This window comes from Nanorana parkeri, unplaced genomic scaffold (assembly GCF_000935625.1).
Source record: "Nanorana parkeri isolate BGI_ZX_2015 unplaced genomic scaffold, ASM93562v1 scaffold153, whole genome shotgun sequence".
Classification (NCBI taxonomy): domain Eukaryota; kingdom Metazoa; phylum Chordata; class Amphibia; order Anura; family Dicroglossidae; genus Nanorana; species Nanorana parkeri.
Genome location: NW_017306421.1, coordinates 993,155 through 1,007,147, shown reverse-complemented (window position 1 = coordinate 1,007,147; position 13,993 = coordinate 993,155). Strand labels below are relative to the sequence as shown.

The following is a 13,993-nucleotide window of genomic DNA, read 5'->3' as shown; positions in this document are numbered from 1 at the left end:
TAAAAACTTTGTTTAATTATACTGCACTATGGAGGCTGTTTCTCTCTCTTAAATCCCTTTTGAATCATCACCGAGACGGGGAGATAAATATAACAGCAACTGGCGAGCGGAAGGAGCCGGGTTTCAACTGGACTCGGTGCAGCGCGACGGGCGAGGTTACCTGGGGTTATCCGCCACATTGCCGGGGAATCCTGCACATATCAGTGAGCTAAGGGACCGGAATTACAGCTATTGGGAGGAGCTTGCTGTCCATACACCATCTGGTGAGTAACCACCGTTTGGGGGGCTTCAGATCGGGTGAGGAGGAATTGTGGAACTCTCATCAGAACGCTCATATTGATTTTTATATAACTTATCTATTTTTTTCGTATATATATATTTTTTGGTGCAGTTTGTGTTAGTTCACATCACGGACTGAAATTTCTGGAAGGACTTATGTTTTTTCTTTTTTCATTGTTCGTTTTTTTCATTTTTGTACATCCTTTTCATCTTTGTATTTGCAATACATTTTTGATTGTTACATTTGCTTCACTGTTTTCACTGCTAATTTTCACTTCTACACATATTTATGAAATAATTTTATTGAATGGTTATTTAATTTTTTATAGTTCACTTCGATATACTTAGTTTTAATATTTGTATAGTGTGATATCCTGTTACATTTATTCACTTATCCTATTGAGGAATGTAGCTTTCCTTTTGATTGTTCGCACATCAGCACTTTTTCAGTCCTTTTATGGTACTTTATATTCATTATTGGTAGGTTTTTTTGAAGACTTACACACAGGGTGTCACTCATGTTTTGATCCATATATATTCACATATTTTCATATTTATCTCAAACCTTTAGCGCTGTGACAACACTTTACACTAATACTGAGTTTGTAATGGTATCGTATAGTAGGGGGTATGGCATTAGTTAGACCTATTTTTAATAGTAACTCTCAAGCAACAAGAAGTTACATTTATCCAGAATCTGCCAATCCCCATGGATGCCGGATAACAGGGAGTTTACCATATTTATTTTCTATGCTCCTCGCCACCATCTAGTAGCCATAATGTGGTATTTTTACTGATATTACACAACATTTGTTTTTGCCCCCATTCACACAGAACGAATGTACATGCAGCTTCGCAGGATAAGGGACTCTGCAATCTTTTATACATAAACCCCTATATGTCATCACAGTTATAACACTACATTAATACCACGAGGCCCTCACTATGCCTCCATGTTTTCCATTTTCATATAACATATGCTGCCTTTTTCACAGATCTGACTACACAGTGCTCACCTGAGTAGGAAAGTAGCTGTATCCACTACAATGTTACTGGAAAGAGTGAATGTTTCTGCTGTGAGCAAAACTCTGACAGGGAGGTAGAGAGGTCTGGAAGAAAATGGATTTATTTTAATAAATAAATGATCATCTTGTGTTCATGCTGCCAATACTGCAATAGAGGATATTTGTAATATATTACTATTTATCAATAGCATTAATAGTTACAACACTACACAATCTAGAGTGCAAAACGCAAACTATATCAACTGTACTTCTCACAGTAGCAGCAATGGCCTTCAGAAGCTGGCCATTTATTTTTTTAGCGGCTTACTGCTGTGTTGTAGAAGGTTGGTTTATCAGATACAGTTTGTGACTTCCTGCAGTCAGATGAAGCCGTTCTTAAAATTATAGAATGGATTTCTCTAGTGCAACTCGCTCTCAGAGGCCTCTTGTGATAGAGTGACTACCCCAATCTTTGCCATGTGCCTGCTGACAATACGGTGGTGTCATTGTGACAATGGCTGCATTAATTGCATATAAATATACATTATTTTTAAAAATGATTTGTGTAGCATTATGGCTGCACAGGGTTATTTATTTCCCGCATGTATATGTACTAATTCCTAATATCTTAAACAAATTAGGGGTGTCAACTAACTCACATGTGATTCTGCAGAAAGAATATTATATTAAATGCCAATCTGCACAATGGAAAGCACTCAACATAATAGTGCCTTAAAAGAGAACTATGGAACTTTTTTTTTAGTTTTCTTTTAGGTTACAGGAGGACATTTACTAATGTTCTCCTGTGACCCAAAGCTTAACATATAGCGGCTATTGCCCGCTATATGCTGACAGCGCAGAGCCATGCTGCAGCCGGGAAGGATCCTGACAATATTGTCGGGATCCACCCTGCTGCTTGATTGACAGCTGTCTCTGCCTCTCTAGAGAGGACTGGAGAGGAGGGGAAGGAATCCCTGTGTGGAGCAGTGACTGACAGTCACCGCTCTCTGCAGGGAGGAGATCGGGAACCGAGTGATCAGTGGCATGCGTTCGCTCAGTTCTTGATCAATTGTGCCGACGTATGACACCCTCAGTGTCACGCGTCAGCTCTAATTATGTCACAATTATGTCAGTGTCACACGTCAGCTCTCCCCATAATTCTTCTTTAAAGGACTGGAGTTGAGAATCAAAGATATTTTCTATGTGGCAGATTCATTAACACTAAAGCGAATAGAGAACGACAAATACAAAGCTGCAACTTTAAAAAAAAAAACAACAACAACAAAAACCAGATTTACCGCTTTTCTATTTCTATAAAATTGTAGAAATATCTGAAAGTATACTCCAATTTTACTAAAGCAGCTATTGTGTGGCTGATCCATAAAATGTCTAGAAAAAGCAATTGCTGGTCCCCACAGTTACTACCAAGTTTAACCTTCAGTTCTAACACAGACTTTGCAAGTGAGTTCCAATACAATCTATAATTCCATCCTGTTGCTCTGATGTAATGGTTTTTGGCTTCTAAATAATAAACAGGAATTATAGATTGTATTTTGACTCCAGCGTTTTCACTTACTTGCAGCGTTTATGGGGGGTAACAGGAGACCTGCTGTTGAGACCAACACCCAAGGTTGCAGTGGCAAAGAAGATAGAGCAAATCTTTTTTTGTTGTATGTATATATTTCCGTTCTACCATACTAAAAACGGAATCTGAAAAAAGCGTCTAATTTCATCTGGTTGCCATATTGAAGAGACTGACTGATTTTGCCTTTGTAACTGAAAAAGATCCCAGTCACAAGTCTTTTAAAGTTTGTTTCCCTCTATGAGCTAGAGCAGTCTTTGGCACAGTGCAACAGTCCGTTTCTCATTCTGCCCCTTGACAGAAAAGGGAAGGGGGAAAACGTCTTGGCCGAGCAGAGTTCCATCAACACTATAGGGGTCTATTCACGAAGCTGCCAAAGGATCTGATAGGCCGAACAGCAGTGAGGAGCCTGCCGGAGGTTCGGCTCAGCTGATCCAGATGTTAGATCGGCTGAGTCGAACTCCTTCTGCACATCGGGTTGGACGAACATGCTGAGCATGTTCGGCCGACCCGAAGCCACGCGAAGCAAGCCGATGTACGGCTGATTTCAGCCGATGTACGGCTGAAATTAGCCGTACCAGCCTGAAGTGAATAGCTGAACAGTGTTCGGCTCACTTCACTTCAGATCGGTCATTCACTCGGCTGCCCTCGGCAGCTTCGTGAATAGACCCCTATAGTGATGGATCATTGCCAATTTACTTTGATCACCTACCAGGAGTTGATGTATGTGGTTCCAGAAGTTTATAAAGTGACAGTGGTTGTTGGTAACAGCCAGTATATGGAGCACAAGTGTGTGCTACTGATCTGAATGCAAAGTAGAAATTAACTAGGGCAGATCAACATACTGCTCCATTACTAACTAACCACAATGTAGATCTACTATTATTAGTTCCCAGTTCTTTTTCACCAAAGTCTTACATGCTAAGCACGTAGAGTTTGTAGGGCCTCACCTACTATAAAAGTATCCAGAAATTAGAACAGTGTTCGTAGCAGCTATAAATAATGCTTTTACATGAATTTTATGGTGTTTAAAATGTAAATAAAATGTATTTTGAAAGAACTGCATTTTGTATCTCAGCTAATTAATCCACTCATAAATCACACAGTAGCGTAGACAAGAATACTATTTTTCCACTTGACAGCCATGCAGAAAATATCCACCTCAGTGATACAAAACAATACAACAGAAATACAAGTGCCACAGCAATTACATTATCAGAATTACATTACATTTATCAGTGCTACAATAAGTTATACAAATGGATACAATTCCATTGTCAACTACACATGCAAATGATGTTACAAGTCTTTTTGTTAGATTAGAATAAAGGATGTGCAACATTTGCCATAGCCATAATACATATAAGACATATGTTGCGGGGCTGCAACCAACGAATCGATAAAATCGATAATAATCATCGATAATGAGAATAGTTGTCAACTATTCTCATTATTGATTAGTTGGTTGGATCCCCTAGCTCTCTCCTCCATGTTGGAAAGAGGGCACAGTGGGCGGGTGCAATAGCAAGCCTACAATTTGAATTGGCCAATAGCAGGCTGGCTATTTCATCAGCCCACTACCTGCTGTATTTACATTAAGATGCCATCTGCGGAATCTTGCCACTGGCAGCTGTCATTCCCTGGCTGAGGCTATTCAAGCGTCATGTGCTTACAATACAAATTCTGCTGTAGGAGGTGCCAATAGTGCCATTCGTTTCGATGGCACCCCAAACGCCCCTCCCACCCACAGTGTGATCGACCGCACTGGAACTCACGGTACACAAAGCCTTGTGTTCCAGTGCAGTGCAATTGCAAAAAATTGTGCATGCAGTTTTATTCTGAAGTAAACTTTAGGTTTGTATCACTGCATTTGTGTATTTTATTTTAAATTAAGGATGGTATTGTTTTTTTTATCCGATTAATCGAAAAAATAATTGACCAACTAATCTATTATGAAAATATTCCTTAGTTGCAGCCCTACTCATAAGCATTTGACATCATCTTAAAATGTATTTTAGGGGGTGCGTTGCTGCTGAGCTATAGAATTAGTCATTTACAATACTGATTTAGAGAATACCTGATCACTACATCCATCCCCTGTCATATCATGTATTTGGAAATTGTTAAAAAATAAAATTTAAAAAAATTAAAAAACAGTTCTTCAGTAACTATCAGCTTAAAACCTGATAGAACAAGAAAACCAACTAGTTCAAATAAGTTATTTCAAAGGACCAACCTCTAAATAACCATAGACTGCTTTAGTGACTAGTACAGAATTTCTGGCTGCATTCAAAGACCCAAAGCAAGAATTCTGCCAGGTTTTGTTGATGTGATGTGATAAAAGTGTATCTAAAGCCAAGAATAAAAATGTAATATATTTAAGCTTCTGGTGGCAACATTAGTTTATCTTTTTTTCAGGCATTTTCTCCCTTTATTTTCACTTGGTGATCCCAGTGGTGATTCACTTGGAAATGAGACAGGGAGGTCTTCTGTAGTTCTAATGGGCTTCCTTCCTAAGTTGACAACACTCACTCACAGTACTGTATCTATGGAGGAGCATTGTTGTCACCCTAGGACAGAACGTATGTTAGAGCTACAGAAGATCTCTCCCTCTACTCATTTTTATAACCAAGGTGCAGGTGTTCAGTAATCCACAGAGAAATATCAGGCAAGGCATATAACATTGTTTGAGATTTCAGTGGAGTATTGTTAACTCATTACAGGAAGTTAGAAGCACTTCTGCCAGGATCAATAGGTAGATATAATAAACACTTTTAATGGTATATTTACCAGGCCAAAAAGGAGCAAATAGAAGTTCATTGTTAGGGCTTACATACACTTTAAGTCACCAGTCTTACCACAATACTGTCATTGCAAGTTCTGGTCATGTGGAGGTTTCTGTTGTATTGCTTGTATGCAATCCATTCACTGTGGAGCACAGACAACAACCATAGAAATAGGAGTTACATTTTATTAATCAGTACCTGTAGTCCACAGCGCAGCTGAAGAGATGGGTGTGCAGTATGGTGATAACAGCCGGAGGAGTGTATCCCAAGATGGGTTCATCAACTACATCTAGCAAGTCCATAATCTATTAAAAAGAGATGAGCATAAAAAACATTAGTGACACTTTAATGGTGTATTGGCTATTGGTGTAAAACCTGCTAATAATAGATTATTCTTAAAATGTATTGGCTGCCCAAATCCACAAATAATGAAATCTAACAAAGGCTGAATTATGTGCAAGACAACCTCCAAGGCAGATATATAGAGTGTGTTGGGAGTGGGGGGGACACGCCACTTTCAGAATGGCAGCCAACTGCTGAGCCATACAGGCAGGCATGTTATATATTGCAGACCTCCCCCTATGCACCACACCCGCAGTCATGTATGTGCAGCCAAGAGAAGACCAATATTTGAGTATCATCAAGAGCAGGGGTAGCCAAACTTCAGCCCTCCAGCTGTGATGAAACTATAAATCTTATTAGCCACTGCAAGATTCTGACAGCCACAAGCATGACTTCCAAAGGCAGATGCATGATGGATTTTGTAGTTTCACCACAGCTGGAAGGCCAAAATTTGGCTACCCCTGATGGGTTGGCATGTGCAGGAGCTTTAGTTTGAGGTCATGAGTAGAGGACGGGCACAGATGACCATCTATCTGCACTATATTCTCTTCTAAGCTGTCATTGACATTATAACTTGCTATCTGATCCCCACTGTAACTGTAGCATACCTGATCGTTCCTTATATTACCATCATGCTGTTCCTGTGGCCTTGTTTCTCTTAGCTTATTAAGTTAGGTTACCCCTATTTCCAGACAGCATGACTGGTCACTGTTGCCTGCTTCCTATCAGCAGTTAGCTGGTCACCTCACTTCAATCTGTGGTTTGATTTCTGGAGTGCTGACATCATATCAGCACTGTGTCTAGTAGGCAGAGACCAAGGTGGTTGTTAGAACTACCCTTGTCTCCATAGCCAGCTCCACCTCCCTGTGCAAAACCCCATTTAACGCTCAATCAATTCTGCCCCCTCCCAACTCCTTTCCCTGCTGGGGAATGAAAACGAGATGTTGCTGGCTGTTGCCTAGCAACCAACAAAACTGAAATCTCCCTGCATGACAATGGTAAAAAGATATACTTTCCCCTCCCTGGTTGGCACTTCATTTACGCAGCTTAGAAAGCAGCATGTAGCTATAGCCAATTTCATTAACAAGGTGCACAGCGCAACTCAAGTATTTTTGATTATACAAATACAGGAAATAATCCACTGTTTCTGGACACAGAATATAGGTGGCCATCGTCCATTGGAAATTGCAGTACTGCATGCGCTGTGCCAGCAATTGCACAATGTTGCTGGAGCAATAACAGGGGAGCTCTCTGCTCCCTGTCACTGCCCATGCAGCCACTCATCAGAGCCCTTCCCAGCCAGCTGCTAATCATTTCTACAGTAACCCCTAAAACTCCTCCCAATAGCTGACACTGAAGAGAGCAGGAGTTAAACCCTGTGATGAGGCAGCAATACTGTCACAAGCCTAATCAAGGTAAAAATAAGTAGAAAGGAATGTATGTAAGTAACAAACAAACAAAAAAGGCGGTTTTGACACCAATCTTATGTACTAAGATTTTTTCTGCATAATCATGGGGTTTAGATGTGAAGTAGTCATTATGCCAATAGCTGCCAAAACATAGAGAACAGATGTAAAGTTTACATCCAACACAGAGAATGGGCCAATGAAAATGTACCTTATTTTTTACTTCCCACATTAGTATAAATAATACATATGATTGTAACTTGTAAACATGTTAAACCATCGCATAAAATATAAACTTACTTGACTATACCAGCTTTGGCCTGGCAATGCCATATAGTGACGTAAAGTAGCACCATCTAGCCTCAGAGCTACCAAGAACTCCTGGAATGAATGAAAAAAAACACAAAGTAAAGGACTTAACAGTATATAATAAAAAGGTATGCGTGTACATTCATGCTAAAATAACTTCACATTTGTAATCAGTGAGAATTTAATCGAAAAGGAGAGGTGGTGTATTTTTCTCTCACTTTTTTTTTCCATACCAGAGTCAATAAGAAATTGATTGTTTCCGCTCAGTTTATATATACTCTTTCCATGATCTGATAATTTGAACAGTATTGGTCTACATACACTTTATGTCCAAAAGTTTGTGGCCACCTGACCATCACACGAGTTTGTTGGACATTCTTTTTCAAAACCATGCGCATGTTTATGGAGTTGGCCTTCCCTTTACAGCTACACCAGCCCCCTCTCTTCTGAGAAGGCTTGCCACAAGATTATGGAGCATGTCTGAGGGGAATTTGTGCCCAATCAGCCTAAAGATCATTTTTAAAGTCAGGTTCTGAAGTTAAATAAGACCAGGCTCACAATCTATGTTCCAATTGATCCCAAGGGTGTTCAAAAGTGTTTAGGTCAGGGCTTTGTGGATCAAAGTTCCTCCTCACCAGTTTTGTAAATCCATGTCTTTATGGAGCTTCTTTTGTGCACAGAGGAACAGTCATTTGGGAATAGAAAAGGGTCTTCCTCAAACCGAAGTACCGATACCGGTAGGTTGGAATCATGCAATCGTCTAAAATGTCTTGTGAGTGCAGTAGCATCAACAGTACCCTTTGCTGGAAATACCTGAACCGTATTAAAAAAAAGGGTGTCCATATACTGTTGTCTATATAGTGTATGCATCAGGTTTCCACAAATATTTGGCCATATGGTATGTTATTTAGCCTATACAGTATGTCATTTATAGATTCTTCAGAAACAGTACAGTCTCTCAATGCTGCAGTAGTATGCTTGTAACATTCTTAAGTTTATAAACTACTTCTACTAGCACAAATATGAAGCCACACAACACTGATCCATGTAGCTCAAAAACAACTTTATTAGTCCAGCAGCAATGAGCACCCAGGAGTGGTGTGGGTGGAATATTCTCACTGATGTTGTACTAATAAAGTTGCCATTGAGCTACATGGACCAGTGGTGCACAGCTTCAAGTTTGTGCTAGTAGAAGGCATTTGTGAAATGTGAGGGATCTCATAGGTGGCTGGCACCCATGACTGCGGTGGATACAGCATGGGGCCTCGCAGTTTTTTGTTTTCTCAACTACCACTGTGGTACATAATTGTTCAGAGTGTGGTTGCTATTGATACAGGAGCATTGGCACACATTTTTGTTACATACATTGTTGGCAAATAAAACCTGCATGTCAGCTAATTTTTCTTAATTTATGAAAACCCAAAAAATGAATACCAAGTAACTGGCATAGTCTTAAGTGTCAACTTAACCCCTCAACTTAACCCCTAAATCTAATCCTTGAATGCAAGCTAACTGTAAACCTAACCGTAAACCTTAAGCTAAACAAAAACTATCCCTACTGATAGAAGCATTGGGATAAGCTATTATGCATTTGGACATAAGTGCAATGTAAATCATGGCAATAGTACTGCTAACTGCAGTATGTAAATATAATGTGCACTAACAAATTAAGGCCATATCTCAAGGAATGGGAAGGCAGTAAGAGACGAAGTGCCAACTGCATCTGCTTGAAACTAGAATGTCTGGCAAGTGGTTTAGTTGCACATAATCAGGGCCGGATTTTCCACAAGGCCCAAGCAGGGAGCATAGGGGCGGCAGGGATGTGGAATCTCCCAACGCCCGGGACAAGCAGTTACGGGCGCATAGTTGTCTTCTACGTTTATCCCCTTTGGGCAAGCAGGGCTAAATGTAGAGCAGGAAAGCCGCTCGTTCGTTTACAAGTGATCTCGGCAATGTCGCCGAGATTACTTGTATGCAGTCTGCAGATCCGTCCTGCCCCCACTGCCCAACATGCGTTCTCCGCTCTGCTCAGTGTAAACAGTGAGATGGGAAAGCTGCACTCGCAGCCTTCCCCTCTCAGCTGTCATAGCAAAGTGCTGTGCTAGAACTCCTGTATTGGTAGTGACTGGTTCAAAAAAAGAGGGGAAAAAAATAAATGAAAAAAAAAAATATGATAAAAATTATTAAATAAAAATAAAAAAAGTACACAAATAATAAGAAATAAATTAAAATAAAAAGGTGTTTAAAAAGTAAAAAATAATAAGTACAAAATATAAACCAACTCTGCCGTCCCCGCAATCTGGTTGCCATTCTCAATTGGTGGTGGGGGGGCGCATTGAGGAACCTAGCCTAGGGGCAGCAGAGAGTGTAAATCAGGCCCTGCACATAATTAAACTTGTATAATGTCACTGACAGCTAAATCAGAAACTTGTAATCTTTTATATTCACAAACTTTTACATTTGATAGACGCTATTGTCACCAAGCACTGTAAATATTTTGCCATACCTTGACGTTTTTCACAAGGTTTAGATCGATACGGACAGCCAGAGAGAGCATCTTTAAGTTTTTTTCTTTTCTGGTTGATGATAACTGTGCAGAAACACCCTCTTCTGAGATATAGATCGTAGGGTTCAGGTTTGCAGGCGGTACAAAAGTGGGTATTTCCAAACTACTTGGTGGTAAGTAGTCCTCTACAATAGCTAAAAGTAAAGAAAAAAAGCAACAAAGTGAATAATACAAAAAAATAGGATTTTATGCTCACCATATACTCCCTTTCTTGGAGCCTATTGAAGGACACAGGAAGTCTTTGACCATCGGGTTATACTGCTGCCTAGTGGAGTATTGGTCAGCCCAGGATAACCCCTCTTACTACCAAGCATTCTTCAGTTTTGTAGCAAAGTAATATCGAGAGCATGATCATAAGCACATAAGGGTGGGACCTGTGTTCCTCAATTGACTTCAAGAAAAGGATTTAACAAGGAGTATAAAAAATCCTATTTTCTTTCTCATACATTGAGGGACACAGAAGTCTTAACCCTCAAAAAGTCCAAAAGCAGTAAACTGACGGGTGGGCAACACAACGGACGCTAACAGGCCCAAAGTAACAACAGAAAACTGTGGACTACCTGCAGCTCAAAGAGCCACCTGAAGATTCTTAGGTCTGAAGCTAGCATCAGATGAGGCAGAAAGGTCCACCTGGTAGAACTTAGAAAACATGTGAACAGAAAACCAGGTAGCAGCTTTACAAATCTGGGAAACAGTTGCCTGATGCTGAAAAACCTAAGACGTGATCACAGATCTAGTAGAGTTAGCATTAACAGGAAAGGAAGAAACCCAATCCTTAAGACCCTTCCACTTTCACAGCGAATTGGGAAAACACCTATTTTATGTTTGATATGTGTTCCCTTTCACACTGCATAAGCTAAAACAAATAAAAAAATGCTTCTTGCAGTTTTAATTGCTTTTATTTGGTTTAGGGTTTACTTGGTTTCTTAAGGGTTAAAATATAATGTTAGGAAGGGTTGGGAGGGGGAGGTGCTTCTTCGCTGTATGCTAAGTTAATCAGAGAAACACAATCCTCAAATTTCATCCCAAGTTCATTTGATAGACGCTATTGTCACCAAGCACTGTAAATATTTTGCCATACCTTGACGTTTTTCACAAGGTTTAGATCGATACGGACAGCCAGAGAGAGCATCTTTAAGTTTTTTTCTTTTCTGGTTGATGATAACTGTGCAGAAACACCCTCTTCTGAGATATAGATCGTAGGGTTCAGGTTTGCAGGCGGTACAAAAGTGGGTATTTCCAAACTACTTGGTGGTAAGTAGTCCTCTACAATAGCTAAAAGTAAAGAAAAAAAGCAACAAAGTGAATAATACAAAAAAATAGGATTTTATGCTCACCATATACTCCCTTTCTTGGAGCCTATTGAAGGACACAGGAAGTCTTTGACCATCGGGTTATACTGCTGCCTAGTGGAGTATTGGTCAGCCCAGGATAACCCCTCTTACTACCAAGCATTCTTCAGTTTTGTAGCAAAGTAATATCGAGAGCATGATCATAAGCACATAAGGGTGGGACCTGTGTTCCTCAATTGACTTCAAGAAAAGGATTTAACAAGGAGTATAAAAAATCCTATTTTCTTTCTCATACATTGAGGGACACAGAAGTCTTAACCCTCAAAAAGTCCAAAAGCAGTAAACTGACGGGTGGGCAACACAACGGACGCTAACAGGCCCAAAGTAACAACAGAAAACTGTGGACTACCTGCAGCTCAAAGAGCCACCTGAAGATTCTTAGGTCTGAAGCTAGCATCAGATGAGGCAGAAAGGTCCACCTGGTAGAACTTAGAAAACATGTGAACAGAAAACCAGGTAGCAGCTTTACAAATCTGGGAAACAGTTGCCTGATGCTGAAAAACCTAAGACGTGATCACAGATCTAGTAGAGTTAGCATTAACAGGAAAGGAAGAAACCCAATCCTTAAGACCCTTCCACTTTCACAGCGAATTGGGAAAACACCTATTTTATGTTTGATATGTGTTCCCTTTCACACTGCATAAGCTAAAACAAATAAAAAAATGCTTCTTGCAGTTTTAATTGCTTTTATTTGGTTTAGGGTTTACTTGGTTTCTTAAGGGTTAAAATATAATGTTAGGAAGGGTTGGGAGGGGGAGGTGCTTCTTCGCTGTATGCTAAGTTAATCAGAGAAACACAATCCTCAAATTTCATCCCAAGTCTTTCTATTAGGACAGATCACTGTAAAGGTGCTGAGAAAAACCTGAAATCTGCCATGTTTTCCTGCTGCAAAAAAACATCTAAAATTAATAGATACACAAATCAAACATATAGAGGGGTTTTCTCAAATTTGATTGCAAAAGAGGAAATACACTTTAAGCTTGAACAATGGAGCCACTTTGGTGAAAAAAGAAGCAGAGCTGCCCTTCCAGGGGCCATCTGATCACAAAATGCAGTTCAGACTTCCTACAAAAAAGCAGTGGCTGAGAGTTAAACTTGCACAGCTCTATGACATCAAGACAATGGAGGAAAAAGTCCTTCTGATAAACCAGAGCCAGACAAAAGGATGGAACAATGTCCTGGTTAAGGTGAAAAGCAGAGACCATCTTAGGCGAGAAGGAAGTCCTTGGCCTCAACACCACCTTGTTCCTGTGCAAGACCAAAAAGGGTTATTCCAAGATAAGGCCACCAGTTTAGACACTCGTCTCTCAGAGGTACTAGCTACAAGGACAGCAACCGTGTGGGTGCGAGTAGAGAGAGTGAGGTCGCCAATGGCTTTAAAGGGTTGCATCTGATGCGCAGAGAGAAACAGATTCAGAGTGCACCGAGTAGCAGGGGAATGGATAGGGAAAATCACATGAGTGAGAGGTCAACCGTCTCTGAAGCAGAATAGAAAGAGCAGAGAATTTTGATGGTACAAATGCTGGTCAAGATCCAACTGCATGCAGGAGAGGATTCATCCCACAGAGAAGTTTCTGGGATGAAAGCCCCTAGACTCAAGTGAAGTAAATTTTCTATGTTCGATGATAGACCTTGTGGAAAGTGGACCTTCTAGCCTTAAGCATCATAGGAATCATAGACTCCAAGATGCTTCTGCCCCTAGGAACTTGGGCTTCAACAGGCATGCTGCTAAAGCCAGCAACCGAAAAGCAGGATGGCAAATTGGTCCTAGAGACAGTATAAACAAACAGTCTGGCTGGTCCAATGGTCCGTCTGCTAGATGTAAATGTACCAGAACAGGATCTACTTTTTCTCTCTTGTAGTAGTGAGACTTCTGGTTCCCCTCTGATGGTTGGTGTAAGTAAAATCAAAGCCATAATTAGGTGTAAAGCAGGACCTGCAGTGAGGACAGATTTCTGGAAAGAACCTCCAAAATCTTTGCTGCCTTAGGGGCCCTGAAAAGAGCAACAGACTGATTCTCTAGTTTGAAATAGTGCACACTGCCGCAATAAGAGCTGAAATGGTTTACTTATACAGCAACTTCTCAGGGGTAAGCTCATTCAACACAGATCTGAGTGAATCCGAATCAAACAGAGTCTCAGCTGCCAATAGCTTAGGAGCTGCTAAGGCCGCCAGTAAATCAGAATCTGCAGGAGCGCGCTTATGGCCTCTCCAATCAGAATAAGCAAATAACTGGGTAATTTGGGTCATAATGTTCTGCATGACTGTAGTAAAAACCTCAGCTGAAAGGGTAGAAGATCCAGCTACACACCCAGCCAAAGAGGACTCCAAAGATGGGGAGACGCAAAAAAAAAAAAAAAAAAAGAG

The 13,993-nt window shown here is 40.4% G+C and overlaps 1 protein-coding gene across 1 annotated transcript in view; it reads right to left on the bottom strand.

Annotated features, from left to right (window-relative positions):
• ATG2A (autophagy related 2A) overlaps window positions 1-13,993 on the bottom strand; it is a 100,438-nt gene that overhangs the window by 45,294 nt on the left and 41,151 nt on the right. Inside the window, exons 21-24 of the mRNA XM_018554315.1 lie at window positions 11,356-11,549; window positions 7,700-7,780; window positions 5,850-5,956; window positions 1,296-1,388 (exon numbers count right to left, since the gene is read on the bottom strand). Of these exons, the coding sequence (XP_018409817.1) occupies window positions 1,296-1,388; window positions 5,850-5,956; window positions 7,700-7,780; window positions 11,356-11,549 (475 nt within the window). The remainder of the gene's footprint in view (window positions 1-1,295; window positions 1,389-5,849; window positions 5,957-7,699; window positions 7,781-11,355; window positions 11,550-13,993) is intronic.